Here is a 22,398-nt window from a genome sequence, read left to right as displayed (position 1 = left end):
TTGCTTGGTCGGTTCAGTCAGAAGAGTGTGTGAATCTTGACCTTGGGGTCATGAGTTCAGGCCCCACGCTGGGTGTAGAGATTACTTACATAAATAAATAAGTTAACTTAAAAAAAATAAAGTGAAATGATACAATGTTAACCGTAAGAAGACTATAAAAAAATTCAAGGATGCCTATCTGTAAGTCCTGGAGCAAGTACCAATAAATAAATAAATAAATAAAATAATAATAATGCAAAGAGGTATGGCTAAAAAGCCAGTAAATATATTAAAATGGAATTAAATGGCAGGGACTTTTAGAATGATTAAAAAAGCAAGACTCATAAGAGACACACTTCAAATATAAAGATACAGGTTGAAATTTTTTTTAATGGAAATTGATATACCAGGCAAAGAGTAAGAATAAGAAGACTAGAGTTACTATATTAGTATCAGATAAAGTGGCTTTCATGACAGAGTATTACCAGGAATAAAGAGGGATACTTCAAAATGACAAAAGGACCAATTCACCAGGAATTTATAACACTCATAAACATGTATGTACCTCAAAAAAAGAGCATGAAAATACTTGAAACAAAAACCGTCAGGACTAAAAAGAGACGCAGACAAACCCACAATTACAGTGAAAGATTTTTAAATCCCTCTCTTAACACTGATAGAGCAACAGACAAAAAGTAAAGAGACAGATGATCTAATACTGCCAACTGCCTGGACCTATTGTGTTTATGGATCACAACATCCTACAAATGTAGGATATATTCTTTCCAAGTGCATGTGGTATGTTCACGAAAACAGACACATGTGAGACCATAAAACAAGTATCAATAAATGTAAAAGGACTGAAATCATTTAGAATATGTCTTTGGCTACATAACATTAAGTCAGACATTAACAACGAACATTTCTAAATACCATTCTTCACTAAAAGGAGCCAAGGCTCTTTGGACAAATGGCTGATGCCTTACTAGGGTTAGGGAGGATATAAGACGAGCCTGGAATATCCTGTTGTACTAGAACAGGGTGCCAGAAACTATGAAAAACAACTGATGGAGGGGCTGCTGGGTGGCTCAGTCAGTTAAGCGCCCTACTCCTGGTTTTGGCTCATGTTGTGATCTCATGGTCGTGAGATCAAGTCCCACGTCGGCTCCCTGCCCAGCAGGGAGTCTGCTTGAGATTCTCTCTCTCCCTCAGCCCCTCCCCTGCCCTCTCTCTCTAAAATAAATAAATTAGGGCGCCTGGGTGGCTCAGTTGGTTAAGCGACTGCCTTCAGCTCAGGTCATGATCCTGGAGTCCCTGGATCGAGTCCCACATCGGGCTCCCTGCTCGGCAGGGAGTCTGCTTCTCCCTCTGACCCTCCCCCCTCTCATGTGCTCTCTCTTTCATTCTCTCTCAAATGAATAAATTAAAAAAAATCTTTAAAAATAAAAAAAATAAAAAATAAAAATAAATTAAATAAATTAAATTTTTAAAAAATGTTGAAGCCATGTCAATGTGCTCCAACTGCCAATGTGCAGATGGTGCTCAAGTAGGAGAACTGACATTCTGAACCATCATAGTAAAGGCTGTTTTAAGCAAGAACCACGATGGAGAGGAAATCTAGGGAAGTTTGCTGAGGAATGGAATACATGCATCTTAATACATCTTAAAAGTATTGCTTACTAGTCACAGGAGAAAATAACCACAGATTGGCGAGGTCAACAACACTCGCCTGGTTGCTCAAAATTACTATCACTGATGGAAGACAAATGGGCACCATGTGCCTCTGGATGGGATACCTGATGTCATTTCTGTGGCCAAAATTTCTAGCCAAACTGGAATATGAACCATAGATTAGATCAAATATGCATCCATGTTAGATTTCCTGAATTTGGTAAGCATGATTATGTAAAAGAACATCTTTGTAATTTAGGAAATAAAGTGTTTTAGGGGCAAAGGGCATGATATATCCAACTTACTATTAAGTGGTCCAGAAAAAAAAAAAACACATAAATTTCATAAAGAAAGAGAGAGAGAGAGAATAAAACAAAATAGTAAAATGTTAAAAGTTGGTAAATCAGGCAAAGGGTAAAATGAGAGTTCTTTGTATTATTCATGCAAATTTTCTGTAAGTTTCAAATTACTTCAAAATAAAGTAAAATATTGACAACGGAGGAGCAAACACATGGGGATAAGGTGACTCAGAAAAAGGGAGAGACTCCTACCTACAAATCTTTACTTTCATTGGGAATGGTTGACTCTTACCTGTCTTCTTTGATAACATCAACAAAATGGGCATCTGTTTTCTCCCGGATGTTCTTGAATCTCAGCGGAAGGAGAGCTGACTGGTCCAAGCTCACTCCTGCCCACCTTCCCTTTTCCTGTAAGATCTCACACAGGGAGGTCTGACTGTTGGTGAGCTTCTCCTCTTGGGGAGGGCTCAGAAGTCCATTCTGAGTTTTGGAATTCGGTGCTCCAGGAGCCTGCCTCAAGACAAGGGTAGTGGGAGGCAGACACAGAGGCTGCAGAGCGAGCATGCAACAGTGCTATTCCAGCCCGACCTCTGCCATGTTGGGGACCCACTGCACGCTTGACCAGCACCTTCACATCTCTGTTCTAACCTGACACTCAACCTCTCCACCCATTTGCTTTTCCCTATCCCCCTATTTCATCAGACTGCACCTCCAGGGGCTGAGGAAGCCTGGAAGGTGACATCGTGGGAAGAGCCAGTAAGCAGGTAGAGAGAAGGTCACAGAAGATTGAGGCTCTTGGAGCTAACCACAGAATCAGCATTGCAGAGGGCCATGGGGGAAGATATGAGGGGCTAGGGCGATGGATGTGGTACCAGAATCCATCCAGGGGAAGGTGGCAGGCGACACAAGGATGGAGGATAACAGACATAGGCCTCCCTGGAGAGTCAGCCTTTATAAGCATTCTTGGAAGGGCTCTCAGATTTGGTCTTTGTTCTGCTTTCCACGTTGCTCTTTACAACGCACCTTTGCTCCGGCAGAGCCCCCTCTTCTCTCTGCACATCCACACTGTACCGTGTGTTCTGGCCCCAGAGATCTCCCCTAGGTACTGCAGTCCACGTGGCTTTAAGCTCTTACTGCCCATGAAAGGAGTCCCATCCAGCTGGGCATGTGATTATTCTACTTCACAAGGGTTAGACCTGACTCTCCATCCTGATCTTCACTGGTCTATTACTGATCTATTCAAAACCCTCAGGATGAGAAGGTGTGGCATGGTGTCACCTAAGGGGATATTCTTGGAACTGAGAAGCCCACAAGACAGGAATGTCACCTCAGGTGGAGGCACCAGGGGAAGAACCAACAGGAACAACAGCCAAGAGCTTGTTACCTTAGTGCTGTTTTTATGTTCCTCTTGACAGCCATTTTGGACCGCTCCTCCTTCTACACCAGCTTCCGATTTGGGGGCCAACATGATGCCGCATGAAGGACAGGTCTACAAGAAAAATATACACCATCGGAACACACCCAGAAAGCATGCCACAACCCATAATTCAAGTCTATCATTGCAACCGGCTGTCATGCTGAATGGTGGAAACCACGTGGAAGGGTTCCTGAGCCCCTCGAACAGGAGTTAAAAACAAACTGGCGAAGTGAAAACAGAAACACGTTGACACGAAGACTGGCACATGGATACTCAGAGCAGCGCTGTCCGTAACAGCCAGAAAGTAGAAACAACTCGAATGTCCATCAGTGGATGAATGGATCAACAAAATGTGGTCTGTCTGCAGAATGGAATATGATTCAGCCGTCAAAAGGAACGAAACACTGACACCTGCTCCAACATGGATGAACCCTGAAAACATTGTCAGGTGACAGAAGCCAGACACAAAGGACCACATGTTATATGACTCTGACTGTAGAAAATGTCCAGAAAAGGCAAACTCATAGAGATGGTAAGGCGATTAGTGGGTGCCAGGGTTGAGGGGACGAAGGAATGGGGAGGGATCTAATGGGTGTCTAGAGGGGTGATGAAAATGTTCCAAAACTGACTGTGGTGATGGATGTGCAATCTTGCAAATATACTAAAAATCACCAAAATGTATACTTTAAAAGGGTAAATTTTATGGTAACATGAACTGTATCTCAATAAAGCTGTTATTAAGACAACCAACCACTCACTAGCCTACACGAGGTTCTCGAGCTCTGTGTGACGGTGAGCTGTTCAGGTAAAACAGGCTAGAAAGTCAAAGGGACGTGCTTACAGACCTAGGAGTTCTCAGAAGCCTAAGCAATTAGCTGACCTAGAAAAGAGAAGTCTAGGCTAATGCCATCAGGTAGAGCAGAAAGGGCCAGGCTTTGCTTCTCACAACCAGGGTGTGGAGATGCCCCGTTCAAATTACTCACCTCCGTTCTTTCACCTATAAAACGAGAGTGGTGCCACAGCTCTTGCAGATGTGTGGTAAGAGCTAAGTGAAGATGTGTGTAGACAGTCTAGCCTCGCTTCTGGTACTCAGTGCATCCTTAATCAATTCACTCTTACTATCAATGGGATCCAGTAAACTGGCAGCCGCCACCAAGACAGCAACTAAGAACTTCCAGTGGAGAAGATGAACGGCAGCAGGAAAGATTTAGAGGGACTCTGACAATTTCTAGCATAATAAGCACTGTTACACACTGGAACACACATTATAGGAGGCTAGGCTCTATTTTAGAAATTTAACTTAAGTATCACTTAGTACCCACAGGCAAGGATATGAGCTATATTACATTCTACGTTAGATTTCAGGTCTCTGCTGTATTAAATAAAAGGAAGATTCTAAAGAGTTGTGTTATCTGGGAATCTAATGCAATGCGCAAGTTTGAGCATTCATATTCATTCGAAAAATGAAAATACACACGCCAAAGCAGCAGGCCAAATCATTAACTAACATGCCTGAGTAAACAGCAATACCAAGGTAAAACATGCCTATAGCTCTTTAAACACTGACTTCATTGACAGGGGCAGAATGTTCTAATTGCCAGTAATATAACATATAAATTTATTTTAATGCACCTTGGTAATGACTGAGCTAAACTTCAAAACATGTTGCTAATGGGGCCACTGATTTTCTCAAAAGAAGAAACAAAATCCAACACCCTCGCAGGGAGCGCCCTCAGGAGTCTTGCTGGGCTTGTCACTGGAGCGCGGTGACTTCACCCCTCCTGCGAGGGCTTCGAGAATGACTCTGGTGGTGGCGGTGGTGGCAGGTTGCTCCTCTGGGGCAACACTGGCCTCTGCAAGGGCCAGCTGGTGGCCCAGGGAGAGTGGTGGGCACGGGGACGGTCTGAGAGACTCTAACCTGAGTCCTAACCTTAGGGTCTGGGGCTTTCCCCAGTCTCAGGCAGACATGCCAAAGTAGTAAGAGTTATTTCTCTGGCCACTCTTGACACCTGAAGACTAGAGCAGTGTGACAACACTATTCTAATTAGCTCCCGGAAGCTACCCCTTACTGGTAGTGTAGCACAGGAATCAGAGGTGCTGGTTTCAAAATCAAACTGTCATGGACCAAATCTTGATTTGAACACTGACTAGGGCAGGGGGATCTCCAAGCCTCAGTTTCCCCTTTCCACAACAGGACTGTGTCCCCCATAATGATGTTGTAGAAGAGCGGGCAAGGACAAGGACGCCGCATCCTGGCCCCGCGGAGGACTGTGGCTGACTGGGGTGTCCGGCAGGGGGAAGGCTGCACGAGCAGATGCACACATGCATTTACCACCTTGGGCTCTGCCTGAGGTGCTCATGGGTACTCGACACATGTGGTCCTTAACAGTGAAACTTCTGGTTATGAAGACCACGCAGCTATAATATGATGTCCTTATCACAGACAGGACAGCCGTCCTTGGTATCTCTTGGTCTCAGTTTGTTCCTAAGTACTTTTCTCTCAAGTACACCATGTGTACTTTAAAAACAGACCATCTGCTTCTTAGGAACTCCCCATGGCATGCTGGCTTTACACATACAAGATGTTTTATGCACTTAGAGCCATAAATACGCAACAGAGACTAACAAACCTACTGGACACCAGAGGGCACACACCGTCTACGAAGGATTCCCTGCACACGCACTGAAGACACACAACTTCAGCATGGTGCCCTCTCTCCAGAGGTTGACTGTGAAGGTGCTGGGAAGCCTGTGGAGACTGGGAGTGTCCATGGGGACTGGGCTGATCTCCAGGAGCCTATGACTATGGTCTTCACAACTGGGCAACCCAAGTCCACATCCCTTTGACACAGAGAGGCTATGTGGCCTAAACCTGCAGTGATAAAATGTTCTAATACAGAGGTAAGGTCTGGCAGACTGTCCACAAAAGAATCTCCGGGAGCAAAGGCACAGACATATTGTTCATAAATGGCCTCAGAGACTCTCCTCAGGGAGGTTCAGGTGCTTGTAAGAGTCACACTGGAAGCAGTAGAGAGCAGGCACTGTGGCTGGGACTCCCCACGGTTTGAACAGTGCTCACTACTCTCTCTGCACCCCTACAGCAGCTTCATCCAGGGAGTGGGGACACCAGGGGTGGGGGTGGGGAGTGGGGAGAACCAGCTGTGGATTCCAGCCCTGCCTGTAGCAAAGCAGCCCCAGAAACTTACAGCACATGGATCCAGAAGATCATTTCACTGTGCTTTGAAAATGTGGCTTTTTTCCTTCTATTTCTTCCTCATCTACTTTGCTTTTTGGGGGAAATTTCATTGATTAAATCTTTAAAACAAATGAAATAAAAAATCTTAGAGAAGTCCATCTGCCCTGATGGAGACATCCTCACATCTCGATATTCCCTTCCGACATGTGGCGAGTGTCCCTTCTGCACCAGGAAGGTCCCACAGACAACAGAGGGTGGGTCTGTTTCCCCTCTCCACTACCCACAAAAACTTTAACTATTTTCCAGCTTCATTTTAATCAGGGTTAAAACACCTCACAAACTGGTTTTTGCCAAGCACCCAGAATACCTCTGGGAGATGTTTCCCTACCCATTAAATAACTGTCTCTCCTCCTGCTGAGAAACCCTCACTAGGAAGAGCACTTTGGACTTGAGAACTATCTGGGGTAGCTTACCATCTTGGGAGACATGCCCAATACGCCAGATAAAATCACTCTTACAATGATGGCAGCTGCTGTGATGGAGAATCACCTGTGCGCTGAACACATTCCCCATGAACAGTAATCAGGTCCTCATGTGTGCAGGGTCTGTGGTCTCGTGCGCCTGGTCTCAGTTAATCCTTGTAACACACCACAAAGCCACTTGGAGGACACAAAGGTTTGTCAGCAGTGGGAGTCAGCCTGCAGGCTCCTGGTCCCTGACCACTGTGCAGCCTCTCTCTGTTCTTTTCCTAACATAGGAAGGACCCAGGAATAATCCTGGCACTATGACCTCCCGGGCCTCGCTACCCTGAAGTAACCCAAGGAGTTATGACCACCTCCTGCTGCTTCGAAGTGGCACTACTGGCACACTGGCACCAAGGGAAGCTTTAAGACCAGCTAAGGTCCCCAAAACGGAGTACTCTACGGGTCAAGGCCTGTGCTGGCTGTTGCCTGGGAAACCCAAGATCCCTTGGAGAACACCCAAGAGCAAACTCCGCATTTTCCCAGATGATCTCTGCTCCTTCCCCAACGCAGACATGGGCTTTGGAGGGGAGATGGTAACTATTTCTCTAACACACTTGAACACATTTGCATTTGTTTTTAACACATTTCAATACACACATCCTACATTCTGTTCAGAATATATGGCATAGAGCTATAAAATAGGTTTTTCTTCAAGGCTATTTCTCTTCACAACATAAATCATTTCTAAGCCAACAGCTGTCCTTTTTCATAACTGTCAAGGAAGAGAGCAGGGAAACCTCTTTTCTGAGAAACAAGGGGAAACATCAGAAAAGCGCTGGCTTTGCCTGTTTAGGCTGCAGAACGTGACTATTTGGTAAGCTGTCCTAGGACCAAGAGAAGCAACACTTGCTCCCAAGCTCAAAACTCAGGCTGAAAGTGGCAGGCAGAAACGTGCAACAGTAACAACAAACAGACCTACTGAGGCCCATCCGAGGTTCTCAGCTCTCTGCCTGCAGTCCTCATAAGCACCCATGAAGCAGACACTATGATTCACTCCATTCCACACACAGGAAACTGAGGCAGAGAAGAGAAATGACTTGCCCAGAGTCTCACTGTCAGAGTGACAGAGGGGAGCTTAAGCCCAGGCAGCTGCAGCCTGGACCCCATCTGTGCATGTGACATCTCCCAGGAAGCAGGAATGGCGGGGGGGGGGGGGCAGTGCAACATTGTTTAAGCTAGTGGGTTAGCATGAGCATCAACACTTCCAAGTAGATGATTTCTACAACCAAAATACTAGAGAAAAAGAGAAGCAGGAATTATTACAGAAAAAGAAAGGCATCCCAGAAGCTTTAAGAATAGAAAGTGCACAGTCTGAGAATACGGGAGGCAAAAAATAAATAAAATAAAATAAAACAAAAAACCTGTAAAAATCAGACCCAAAATCTCGGAGTCACGGAGTGTAGAGTCATAAAACCCTGCTCAGACTCCCCAGCCCTAGACAACCACTGAGTGTAATAACTAAGGCTGATGAGGTGAGAAGATCATTCCTGTGCTGTGGGAATATTCCATCAGCAAGTCAAATAAGAAAATATTGGGTATTTTGGGAAACTTCATTTACATGTAATACTTCCCTACCTGATGATACCAGTTAAATGATGCTGGACTTATCTTCTCATGTCAATTCATATGTAATATATAATAGAAATACAACCAATGTTACACACTTAACATTTATATTATATAGAATGATTAAAATAACATAGAGTAAAATAGTTAATACATATATATTAGACATTTAAACCATGCAACAGCTTAGACTCATGGGGAGCAGGAAAGACAGTTCAGGGAGCTGCCACGTGTCCTTCTCCGGCGTTCCCAAAGGTCAGCGTCTCATGGCAACCACGGCACAGCCATCGAGACTACAGCATGAGCGCTGGCACAGTACTAACTATGCTCAGATTTCCCCGCTTTTCCCTGAACCGCCTTTTTCTGTACCGGGATCCCACGCTGCATTCAGCGTCTCCCCGTCTCCTCCAGCCTGTGGCCAGGTCCTCCGTCTTTTCTCAACTTGTCACTGTTGCAGTGCCCTGGTCAGGGGTCAGGTGTTGTGTGATTTGGGAGAAGGACCCCACAGAGGTGACATGCCCTGGTTAGTACATCACATGGCGGGGGCACATAACACGACACTGCAAGTCTTATTCATTGTGATACCGGCCTTCATCGTTCAGTGAGGCAGGGCCTGCCAGGTTTTCAACTGTGGAGTTATTATTCTTCTCTTTGTCATCAGCAAATATCCAGGGGGCGGGGGGCAGTGCTTGGAGGCTGTGGAAATATCCTGTTTCTCCTTAAACTTCTACCCACTAATTTTAGAACTCACTGAGGGACCCTGCCGGCAGCAGATACTATAGTAGTGTTCTAGTGTTGGTTCTCTCTCCCTCACTCCTTCTACCTCCATCACCTGGAACTCTTCTGTAAGGTGCTGATTTCATGGGACAGGCTTTCTCCTAGCTGAAGGAAACACACGACTGGAAATATAGATAAAACCTGAATGTCTTTTTTAAAAAAAACTTACTTTATGCTCATCTTTCAGAGTGAGCAATCAGACTACTATTTATTTTATAACCGCTTTATCAAGATAGAATTCACATACCATGCAACTGACCCATCTAGAGAATATATAATTCTGTGGCTTTTAGTGTTGTAGTCACAGAATTGTGCAACCATCACCACTACCAATTCAACCACCATTTATAAGAAATACTTTAGTATCTAAACTATAGATAGACAGATAGATATTTACTACCTTTTCCATTTCTGAAATGAACTAAAAGGCCCACTGCCTCCTCATACTGAGCCCATGGAGCCTAGTCATAATTATTTTACATACAAATAACAGGGAGATAAAAGAAGTAACCATTTATTTAGAGTCATTAAAAAAGTCAAAGGGACTGCCACAGAAGGATGGTCCCTGGGGCTACTGACCTCAAAGGGAAAGTATTACCCTTTTGAAAACAGAACAGATCCTCCCTAAATTGCCCCCATGTGGGTGAATCTACATCATTCGCCTCATTACTAACTGTAAACATGTAGAATTGCCCTATGAGCCACAGACCCAGGGTTCTGAATAATAGATTAAGGTTAAATTCACAAAGACTAGCTGAGCAAGTGTCTTTCCAATGAGGCCCGTTGGAGATGAACTAAGATGCTTTCACCACTCACAAAGTTCACCGGTTGGGACTGATGTGATTAAAAGAAAAAAAAAAAAAACACATGTTTGGTTTTCATTTCTTTGTTCTTCACGAAGATGCCTGACCAGCTATGTTCCTTGGCAGAGGTAGTCTCAATCTGTCCATCACCCACAGTGTTCATGGAGAAGGAGTAGCAGACATCCCCTGGAGAGCTGAGGTCACACTAAACGGGCCAAGGTGTTCATGCTCTGATGCCACATGTGTGACATGGTTACATCCCCTACAGTGAAAACTGAAGAACCTCCCTCATATCAGAACGGAGAAGCCAAGACCTTCCTGAGAGAGTCAGTGACTCCTTGTGGGCAAATCAAAGCATTACCTGTCTCCTCCTGCCCTTCTTCACTCCTACCATGGTCAGTGTCCATTTCTCCACGTGGAGTGAATACACGAGTGTACAGTGTTAACAGAGCTTCTACTCCAAACCTAATATTCATGGACACTACTTCAGCTGATCTTCACAGCAAACCTGGGAGATAGTCATTACCATCTCACTGTGGCCAAGAGAAACTAAATGATTTGCTCACAGTCCTAAGACCAAGGCTTTGAGAAGCCCTTTCCACAGTAGTACTCCTCCCCCGCCCCCACCATTATGCTATCCAGGGCCTTCCTGATGAGAAACTCTCACTGCCAGTCACTCAAGAAGCCAAGACTTGGATGTGGGAAAGGGTCCCTCTGACCTATGACCTCAGGGTCAAACTCTTTGGCCTTTGACGTCACTACTAGATCATCACAGTAGTTATACTACTTAATGAAATATTAGGTAAAAATCCTCCAGCTATGAACTGAGAGACAACTCACATGGGACATGAGCACAAGGAGTGGAAAACAAATGCTTCGTCGATGTTATCTGCTTCTATTCAGTTCTGCCTGGGCTTCTGAACTCGGGCCTTCGTGGCCCAGCTCTGCAGAGCTACAGTTCTCTGTGTATCATTCAAGAAAAAAAACTTAAACCAAAAGAAAGTTATAATTATCTACCCTATGCCAGGCTATACACTTGGGAAAAATGTAAGTTATTTCACACACGGGTTCCACCCGCATTCAAAGAGCTCACAGGAAGCTGCGTAAGAAACAAGTAAAGGTGTATGTTACAGCTGAATGGGCCGAGGATATGAAGATGGGGAGACAGCACTGTTAGCTGGAGGAGTCACTGGAAACTCCAATGACACTGAACAGGGCAAGGAAGAGCAGCTCAGAGGGAAAGGGACAGTGAGGTGCACTGCAGGTGACAGGAGCGACAGGTCAAGGCACACATGCATTCACCTGAGAAATAGTCACTCAACACCTTTCCCTAATTTCTTGGTTCCTGCATGAAACTCCTTCCACTAGACAATCATTCCCCCAAAAGGTGTGGCTTGAAGAAAGAAGTGTGTGGTCACAGAAGCCCGAGAATGCCGCTGCCACATCCCTCTCTGGAAGCCTAACGGTGGGCAGTAGCACACTAAAGGCTCCGAGAGGTCCTGGAGCACAGAGACCCTTTCTGCAGTGTGTAGCCCAGAACTGTGCAGGTTTCCTTGACCACAGAATGCTTTTTCCATACTTGCCACCTATTTCCAACCTGAGAAACGACTGCTCAGAGAGTGTACATTCAAGGGAAACACTGCCTGACACAGGCCCCCTCTGCGAGCCAGGGCTCCCCGCCCTGGGCAAGGAGATGAGGGGTTGGTGACAGAAATCCACACGGGAGCCACCTCTTGCTGGACAAGGGGGCAGCAGCCACAAAGGAAAGAAGCTCGTTCACAGGGAGAGTCAACAGACCCTAGCAAATGATTAGGAGGAGCCACTCAGCGCTTCTAGCTAAACAGAAAAACTAACCGTAGTGCAGACATAGGGCAACAAACCAATGACACGTGGGACGAGTGCACAGGATAAATCTACCCCAAGAACCGGTGAGCGAGCGGCCAGTATTTTTTCTGTTATGTGAAAACTCTTACCCAAAAGAAAGACTTATACGTCAGATTAGAATGTATGTATTCCTTGAAGCGGACCTCAGTTTTCTTTCAGGCTTGACGATAGCTCCTAACAACTCATTCAGTTACCCAGCGCATACTATCTGCAAGGCACGCACAGAGGCCTGCTCTTACCTGACCCCACGAACTAGAAGCACAGGGGCCAGACTGCACATGACTTCCCCAGAGGGGCAAAGCCCGGAGATCAGGCCGTTTACCTCTGTGCTCCTTCCACTCCAACCGCGGAGGCAGTCCTCATCTCAGATGTCCTCACATGAAAATATCCCAGAAATTATACTTCAAGATCCAGCTTGTCCTTCCCCCCTGGAAGGGACACAAAGATCTTTCCCCCCCACTAAAATTCTTTTTGGCAGACACAGTTAACTTAATAGATCACAAGATTTTCAGAAAACTTTCAATGACTATTTAAAAATTCATACATGACAACAGAATATGCTAGTTTTTATCTATCCAGATTTTTAAAATAAAGATAAATACATTTATATCTTTATATATACATATAACTAGAACAAGAAATGTTCTCTGGGATAAGAGAAAAACCTTTTTAGGTCAACTTAGCCTCAAATCACTGTCACTAAAATTGGAAGTTAGGTGCTATGGCTAGAAACACACATACACATTATCTAACATGGCAGGCAAACACAACACATCATTTATTTTTGGATTTGAGCTCTATTTCTCTACTTAAATACAGCTCAGTTTGAAGCCCGGAGGAAATAATTTCTCTCTAAATAATGAAGCTGTATTTGGAAAACCACGTTTTCAACTTCTCCCTCTACAACGGTTCCTGCCCACGCGCAGGGACAGCCCGTGAGCCCAAGAGCAGAGAGCTCCTCTTCCTGACTGCTGCAAAACATCGCCCTGAGCAGAGGCTGTCTTGAAAGGGCGCAGGCAGTAAGGAAATTTCAGAGACATTAGCAGTCACACGTATGCTGAGGACATGGGAAAGGACCGCGTCTACTACCCTACCTCACAGGTTCTCAACCAGAGGGGATTTTACCCTCCCTCAACCCTCAGGGGTCACTGGGCAGTGTCTGGAAGCATTCTTGGTCACCATAATGGGAAGAGCAGGTGCTCCTGGCATCTGGTGGGTGGGGGCCAGGAATGTTGCTCGATATCCCACAGTGCACAGGCCAGCCCCCACCACAAACAGTTACCTGGCCCAAAACGTTCCCAGTCCTGACGCTGAAAAACCCTGCACTAAATTAACAAAGCATATGATAAAAATGATACAAGAGTGCTATTAATAAACCTGAGCATGAGAATTACACAACGTAACTGGCTGACAGGGACTATGGATTCTGGTGGAGGGAAATGGCCTGGATGCCCACGTTATGATCCTGTTGAACTTAAATAGCAGCAGAGCTGGCTTTCAAAGCTGTGAATGAATGTGGATAAACAGGAACATACTGGATTAAAGCTGTAACAACAGGCCATCATTTGGACCGACATATCATTTGATTATTTGAGAGCACAACACAGTGAAGGAGAACTGTTATCTCTCTTTTTCTTTTTTTTTCAAATGGAAACAGCAAATATTTCAACAGTAAAAACAAACAAGAGATACCAGTGGGGGAAATGAAATCACATGTGAAAACAGGAGCAGCTCATACACTGGTGTGGTTTCCTATGCCCATGGTCCACCATGTTAATCCTGTGGCAGTTGATGATGACAGAAATGGGTACGTGGAGACAGCCACCAGGAGGTCTCTGCCCCAACAATGAAATGCTGTAATGTTCCCGGCAAGCCCGCACTCTCTCAGTGAGCTACGCCACAAGATTCACCCACACCAACAAAATTTAAAATAATCGTGAGACATTGGATTTCAAGAGACACAGGAGCACTGGAGAAAATGGTCTCTGAAATAAGATACGAACGAGCTCACCAAGCAAGTTGCGAGAAGAATCACCTTTACTATCACTTATCATTAGCTTTCAGAGATCCCCAAAAGACAGCAAAGTTCTCAGGAAAAGAAAACAGCTCGAGTGAGAAGCAAATTGATGCAGTGTGGAAAGAAAATGGAGGTGCATAATATGTCAAAAAAGCAAAGATGTTAAAAAATGCAAAATGCTGGTGACTTCATACTAAATTTAAAAATCGCAAAAAACCAAAGTGAAGGGCATTCCAAGTCGTCTGCCACAGACCCAAAGGCTGCTTATTATTTCACATGTTCTACTGCAGAATTAATATAAAATTTTAGAAGTAGAAAAAAAAAAACTAACCTTAAGGTTATCAAAGGTTTTGACAGTCTGCGCCAAGTCACTGACACTCCCTGGCGATGCTGTCCCCTGTCCCCTAGGACCCGAGGACACCTGTGAGCCGTCAATGACCTCAAAGCCAGAAAGCAAGGCCTCTGAACAGCTGCAATGAGACTCCTTCGCTCTCTGACCCGCTATCAGGTATGTCTTCAAACCTATGGATAAAAATTACAATCAGCACAGATGGAAACCACCGTTGGTTGAAATGCAGCTTGATCTTGCTTTCTATGCAGGACATGCTCCTGAAAAGTGGAGAGTAAAGTGAAAATATGAATGTCATATTTTACTACTGATTTCTATGATCTTTTCAGAGACGCGCATATTTCAGGGAGAATGTTTGCTTCCGAGACACACCATTTACTTATATCATGTTGTCTTTGAATTTTGGCTGCACATTTTACCTTGGGGGGCTGAAATGAGCATTAAAAAGCTCCTCTATGCAAGGGTCACATGACTGCTTTGTACCGGTAGCTCAGCAGACAATGATGGTTGACCCTAGACATTCTTGGGTTTATTTTGTTCAGTCAGTCTATATACGAGGGTGATCTAGAATATGGACCATGTTACCTATGTCAGGATTGCAAAACTGCCACGAAAAGTGAGACCATAATGTGCACCACAGGAGTAATTAAAACCTCCCTTGATACAGATGATCAAGTACCAGTTTTCTGTTGGATCTAAACATTCATAGCAAGAACATGCAGCTTTTGTCAAGCTGTAGTCTACGATAATTTTATTTTCTCACAAAATCCTCATTTAAAAAAGTGGAGGGGGAGGCACCTGGGTGGCCCAGTCGGTTAAGCATCTGATTCTTGGTTTCGACTCAGGTCATGATCTCAGGGTCCTGAGATCGAGCCCCAAGTTGGGCTCTGCATTCAGATGGGAGTCTGCTCCTCCCTCTTACTCTGCTCCTCCCCCCACTCTCTCTCTCATAAATAAAAACAAGATCTTTTTGGGGCACCTGGGTGGCTCGGTTGGTTAAGCGACTGCCTTCAGCTCAGGTCATGATCCTGGAGTCCCGGGATCAAGTCCTGCATCGGGCTCCCTGCTCAGCAGGAAGTCTGCTTCTTCCTCTGCCTGCCGCTCCCACCACTGCTCATACTCTCTCTCTCTCTGTCAATAAATGAAATCTTTTTTTAAAAAAAATAAATAAAAATAAGATCTTTAAAAAAAATAGTTAAATGGACAATTAACCAACATCTTTACAATTCTTATTAAAGGCTGAAATAACACACTAAAGTATGCTACACTGTTACGCAGCTCTAAAATGCAGGTAGGTCCCTGCTCCAGGTCTTCAGAAGAACTATCTGCTGGGAAAATACTAAAGCATCAGCTTTTCCAGGCAGAACTCAAGCAATTTCTGAAAAGGAAGCAAATCTTATTTAAATGAATCCATTGTTAGTCCTTCCTGAAATTTCACCACGCTGCAAATCTGTTGAGGGGAGTGGCAATGTAATTTGTTCAATAAACATTTGTTTTAGGCCTGGGGTCGGCTATAGCTGGAGAATAGAGTCAAGAACAAAAGAAAGTCCCTCTCTTGGAGAGTTTAAGCTTCAGGAGAAAGTGGCAATGAAAAGGCATCACAGGGAGCGCCTGGGTGGCTCAGTTATTAAGGGGCTGCCTTGGGCTCAGGTCATGATCCCAGAATCCTGGGATCGAGCCCCGCATTGGGCTTTCTGCTCGGCGGGAAGCCTGCTTCTCCCCTCTCCCACTCCCCCTGCTTGTGTTCCCTCTCTCGCTATGTCTCTCTCTGTCAAATAAATAAATAAAATCTTAAAAAAAAAAAAAAGAAAAGAAAAGAAAAGGCATCACGGAAACATCTGAGGTGAGGGGTCTACACTCCTAAACCCACACAGGTGCTTATGTTCAGTGCAGTTCAATAAATGCTTTAAAAGTAATTACTTGGGGCACCTGGGTGGCTCAGTCTTTAAGCGTCTGCCTTCGGCTCAGGTCACTATCCCGGGGTCCTGGGATCAAGCCCCACATCGGGCTCCCTGCTCTGCAGGAGGCCTGCTTCTCCTTCTCCCACTCCCCCTGCTTGTGTTCCCTCTCTCACTGTGTCTCTCTCTGTCAAATAAATAAATAAAATCTTTTAAAAAAAAAAAAACTACTTAAAAAAGGGAGGGTGCCTGGCTGGCTTAGTTGGTGGAGCATGTGACTCCTAATCTCAGGATCATGAGCTCGAGCCCCACGCTGGGATTAGAGAGTCCTTAAAAAATTAATTAAACAACCTAGGGATTACTTAATTATCCTTCATCATGTTATGGTTACGCCACCATTTCTTCGTTCAATCTCTCCTCATCTCCCTTTCTCCTCATAAAAATACTATATGGTGTGTGTTTTTACGTCACCTAGAGAGATCCTAGAGGACAGCCAAATCATAGGTGGGAATCGAAAGACTTAGATAGGTAACTTTGGACATTAACTCACCCCAAAGGAGACCATGAAATACTCACTCTTAACTAAGGTCCAGAACTTCCATATGTCTTTTTTTCCTCCAACAAAAATACACAGTATACAGGGTCAATCACGGTCACAACTAAGTCCATGTATCAACTTGAAATGGAAGCATGAACTGGAATACGACTGAGGAGTAAAAGCACCTTTGTATGAATTCCTCAGACTCCGTCACAGAAGACACTAAACTCACTTGCCATTTTGCCTTGGGAGAGTCAAAGAATGCAACCTCTGTGGGCTAACCAGAGAAAAGTGCTATTTCTGACCTAACTTGGAGTCTCCATGCTGGTAGGCTTATTTTTGGCTTCGTGAAAGAAGTGCATGGAAAGGCCCATTCCCTGGAGCTGCTCGAAAGGGCTCTCCCGAGAGCACAACAGACAGCCTATGAGTCTCCCTGCAGTGAGCGGGGAAGGCCCTGGCTGGCACTCCATGCTGATGCAGAGGGCCGCCCAGGGGAGCGGAAGGAGGAAGGAGGAAGGCAGTGCGGAGGAGCTGCTGCTGCAGGAAGAGGTTTTCATTATGTCTGCAGCTGGCCCTGACCCCAGAACAGCGTTCCCTGCAAGATGCTGGTGGCTCCCCTGCCTGAGGCTTCTGCTCCCTATGGGTGAGGACTCCCCAGGAAAGGCAAAGCCAGGGCAGCCAGAGAGGCTCTGCTCTTGGAAGTCCTTGCTCAGATAATTGCTTATCCCCCTCTCCCCCGACCATGCAGCTCCACACCTGCCAGAGCAAGGAGGCCTTTCCTGGAGGTGTGACAACCAAGCAGAGAACAGGCTGAGCCAGCAGACCAGAAGAGCAGAGACTAAGCCCAACAGATACATGCATGGAGCTGAACTTCAAAGCAGAGGCATGCCCTCCACCAGGGGACGTGAGCGAGCGACAGCGGCGCAGCTCTGTAGTCACAAACTCTGATGCTGCCTCAGGGTGCACATCGCTGAGGCCTGTTCTTGCTACTCTCAACAGTGACGACCCAGTTGCTGCTCATTCATCACTCATCAAGTGCCTCCTGTTTATCACACACTGTGAGAGGTGTGGAGAGGACAGGTGTGAACATGTCAACCATGACCCCCACCTGTATGGGGCGGTCGCCGGAGGAGGGATCTAGACAGCAAGCAGGCATAAGTACAGAATCCTAGGACTAGGAAGTGAGGGTGCCCTGGGAAGCACAGGAGGGTGGCCCCTAACAGATCTGGGGGTTAGGGAAGCCTCCTGGATCAAGTGCCCTCCAAGCTGAGGATTGAAAGATGAAGAGAGGTCAGCCCAGTGAAAGCCAACAGGGCCAGGGGCTAGAGCAGCTGCTATCAAGCCATGGGTGTTGCTATAACAGTTCATGAACAGGCCCCACAAAAAAAGAGCCTTTGGCAGGCATAGTCAAGGGACGGAAGTGAATTTAGTGCAGCTGGAACAGGGAATGCATGTGGGGCAATGGTCAGAGATGAGCAGGGGCCTGTGCAGGACACCACGTACACCAGCTCTGGGAGTCTTCATGCTGGGAGCAACGGGGGTGCGGGGGGAGATGGTAAGGAGGAGGCATGAGACTTAGGAAAGGCCAGGGAGCTGTGGAAATGCTAGTCATAGTGGGTGATGAGTTAGGGGATCTGGGAGTCCAGACGTCACAGTGGGAACAGGAACCTGCTCTCCCCCAAACATGGTGGCAGAAGTAGTGTTTCTACAATGAGCCATGCAGAGATAGGTAAGGGCATGGGTTCTGCAGAGGAGCCCTCAGATTCAGGCCCCGCCACCTCTCCACCGGGTGACCTGGAGTAAGATATGTTATCGTAGGACGAGGCTAAGAACAGACGTGCCCCATGGGGCTGACGCAAAGATGAAATGAGGAAGACGCGTGAAGCCTTTATGACAGTGCCCGGCACAGTGGAAACTTCGTAACGTGAGCTATTACTATCAATGTGGGTGTCTGACTTGCTTATCACTGGGAGTCTTCTTCATGTTCCACGTACAAAAACACTTGTGGAACTGTTAAATCAACATTGCTCCAAATGTGCTTCTAATGCAAACTGTTCTTTAGGGAGCCCCAGATGACCAACTGATGATGTGCTGAGAACACAACGCTGCTAGTGTTCCAAAAGTCAGATGTATGTAGGTGTCCACAGCAAGCAAAATCGGCCAACAAATTAGGTATCCATGCTTACACGTGGAAAGCTAAACCTAAAGTGGCCCAGTAAGGTAAGGCAGCACAGTGTGAAATTCCCTAGAAATGTATCCTGGCTGGATGACTGAGTTCTGGCCTCCTCAAAGTCTCAAGTCAAAGGAGTTTATATGAGGTAAGGATTTAATGAGTAACCACAACACACCAAGTTCGTCAGAATGACCCTCTTGGAGCAGAAGGTCATAATAAGGCAACTAAATTATTTATTTTGTTAAGTATAAACAGGAGATTAATAAGATTTCTTACATTCCTTCCTGGTAATTGATTTTAAACCTCACCAGCACTGATGCCTTTTTTCATCAGCTTCATTTTACAGAGGCTACAGGAGGAAGACACAATTCCTACCACCATCCTACCTGATGGGGGGGTGGGGGGGGCTGGTCGGTGGCTGCGTGCACCAAGGAGACTGATGTGGTTAACATTCTTAAGCTTTGAGGACGAAAACTGTGGCTTGCACAAGACTGGTGCTTAGTTTTGGTGAACTAAGTGTAATCTGAGTGTATGCCAAAGTTCATTTTGGAAAAGACAGACTATTCCGGCCTTTTTCTTTACCATGGTCTTTTGCCGCATGGCGCTTGCTTTGGAGTGAGACAGCCTCCATTACCCAGCATCAAGGACCTGAATGTCAGCTCAGCAGAAAGAGGAGAATACTCAGGAAGGAAAGGATGTTTTGAGACGCGACCTTGAGAGTTAGCAGCATAACCTAACGAATGCCTAGAAGTCTGCATCGCTAATGATTTGAAACAATAAACATAAGAGAGGCAATCAGTTTGGCCTAGTTCATAAACATTCTAAAAAGTTACTCCACTTGGTATTGTATTTTTCTTCATAACCAGGTCTGTAACGGCCAAGAAACATGAGAATTATTTAAACTACAATGTAGTCAGTCGGGGCACCTGTGTGGTTCAGTCAGTTAAGCATCTAACTCTTGGTTTCAGCTCAGGTTGTGATCTCATGGATCAGGAGATCGAGCCCTGTGTTGAGCCTCGTGCTCAGCATGGAGTTTGCTTGAGAGTCTCTGTCTCTGCCCCTCCCCCTGCTCAAGCTTTCTCTCTCACTCCCTCTCAAATAAATAAATAAAATCTTTAAAAATAAATAAACAAAATAAAATGTAGTCAGTCAATAAGGAAAATAAATACTGAAAGATTCATCTATCAAATAAACAGGTTCTACAAAATTATAGATACGATATTTCATAATTATCTGTTGCTTCTGCTTAAGAAGACCAGAAGTTTTGGTGGGGAAAACAAAATAAAACATTTTGCAGCTTGTTAACATGAAAACACTCTGGATGGGTCTCTGTCCTTTCTGCTCCTACGTAAAACCACTAATCACAAGGACTGATTCATCCTGGTTGTCACTACACTTGACAATAAATCACAAGTTCCGGCAGCAAATGGGTGCTGGTGAAACTGAACCTCTTTTCAAAAAATGAAGTCCCAAATAATAAAATATGAAACAGCTACTCAAGCAGGTAAAAGAAACAAAGGGTGGGCACGGTGCCTGTTTAACTTGGTTCTGACTAAACCTTTAGCTAACAAAACAAACTTTAGAACACACATGTACATGCTCTACATCCTGCTCCTGGAACAGGTGCTTTTCTGCACCTCGTGTCCCTCTCTCTACCAGTAAGAAGTAAATATGCTGCCATCACAGCCAAAGGCCAGTGACCAGGCCCTTAGTGACTGCATTCCCATGTTCTGTCTTCTTCACTTTTGTATTTGGCCTTTACTAAATCCTACCCTGTTACGTGCTATGGTGCCAAGTATTAACACAAGAAAGCCCGGTGGTGAAAACTTCAGAGACCCACTCCTCCCACCTCTAAAATACTCTTGAATTATGCTTTCATGCCACAGGCCTTCACAAAGGCCACAGAAACAAGTTCTTTGAAGGAAAACATTTGACACACCCATAAGGAACCCGCCAGGTACTATCTTATTCATTCATCTGCTCATTCACTCATTTACTTACCCAACAAATTGACTATTTATCGAGTACTTACTGAGGGTGAGGAACTAACTGGGCAGAGTGTTGAAGGGAATGAAGAGGGAAGAAAGCATACTCCAGTTTTAGAGACTGAGTGTAGTTGAAAAGTGTGACATAAACACTCCACTCCAGTTCCCTCATCAATAAAATGCAAACACTAGGAACTCAGCAATAACAGCATTTCACAGAGATGTTGTGGGGATTACATGAGTTAATGCACATAAAAAGGGAGAGATGATGCTCTTTCTTAGAGCGTCCTTAGGGGCACACTCAGGAGTAACTCAGTAAACCGAGGAAAGGCATGAAGTAATGTTCACAAAACATTAAATCATGGCATGGGGGGATGGCAGTGAGTATGAGGACAGGAGGTAAGTAAGTAATGACACACATCTACAGGAAGAGAGACTTACACAGATTCAGGTCTCTGTGCTGACGGGATGTTCACAAGGGACAAAGGCTTTCTACAGGGAGTTTCAGAAAACAAACCAAAAAAATGAAGGTCTATGGTAACTGCCTTGCAATACAGTAATATAACAGAGTTTAAATCATCGCAGGCTATGAAACGAGAGGGCGAAAAGGAGAGGTGTCAGGAGCCAAAACAGAGCAGCAGCTCATCGACGGTTATTCGCCAGAGGGTAACACAGACTGACATCAGACAGAGGGAGTTAGCAGACGTCTGAAGCAGGTACAAGAGGAGTCACACACTGAATTCTTTCCCCCAGAGAACTGACAAATGACCGTTAATTTTAAGATTTTAATAGTTAATATTTAAACTAATAGTTTAAAAGTTAATAATTTCTAAGTTGCAGATTTAAGTACAGAACAAAGACAATTGAAAAGAGACTCCAGGAAGAAGATAAATGACTCAATTTATCATCTGAGATTGGGGGCAACTAAATAGCTGACAAAGAAAACCAAACAAAGGGAAAACACTGCAAATAGACATAAAGCTATGTGATGCTCAGTGAAAGAAGCCGGTCACCAAAGGCCACAGAGCCTATGACCCTGCATCTGTGAAAGGTCCCAACAGGCAAATCCGTAGAGACGGGAAGGAGATGAGTGGTCACCAGGGGTCTGGGGGTGGAGGAATAGGGAGCAGCCGCTGGCGGGCACAAGGCCTCTTTCTGGGGGGTTGAAAATCTTCTACAGTGAGTGGTGATGGTTGCACAACTCTGTGAATATATGATAAGCCGCTGAATTGTGTACGTCAGAGGGGTGCATCGTATAGGGTGTGAATCATACTTCAATGAAGCTCTTTTAAAAAAAAAAAAGAAAGCAAGGTATATGTGAG

General features: G+C 45.1%; 1 protein-coding gene across 1 annotated transcript in view; it reads right to left on the bottom strand.

Annotated features, from left to right (window-relative positions):
• Positions 1-22,398, bottom strand: part of ADCY9 (adenylate cyclase 9) — a 117,635-nt gene that overhangs the window by 21,138 nt on the left and 74,099 nt on the right. The window contains exons 3-5 of the mRNA XM_025859060.2: positions 14,465-14,655; positions 3,334-3,438; positions 2,242-2,459 (exon numbers count right to left, since the gene is read on the bottom strand). Of these exons, the coding sequence (XP_025714845.1) occupies positions 2,242-2,459; positions 3,334-3,438; positions 14,465-14,655 (514 nt within the window). The remainder of the gene's footprint in view (positions 1-2,241; positions 2,460-3,333; positions 3,439-14,464; positions 14,656-22,398) is intronic.

Source organism: Callorhinus ursinus, unplaced genomic scaffold (assembly GCF_003265705.2).
Source record: "Callorhinus ursinus isolate GAN/ISIS: 27379988/994484 unplaced genomic scaffold, GSC_fseal_2.0 scaffold13, whole genome shotgun sequence".
Taxonomy (NCBI): Eukaryota; Metazoa; Chordata; class Mammalia; order Carnivora; family Otariidae; genus Callorhinus; species Callorhinus ursinus.
The sequence above is the reverse complement of the archived record's forward strand: the minus strand, read 5'-3'. Positions and strand labels throughout refer to the sequence as shown.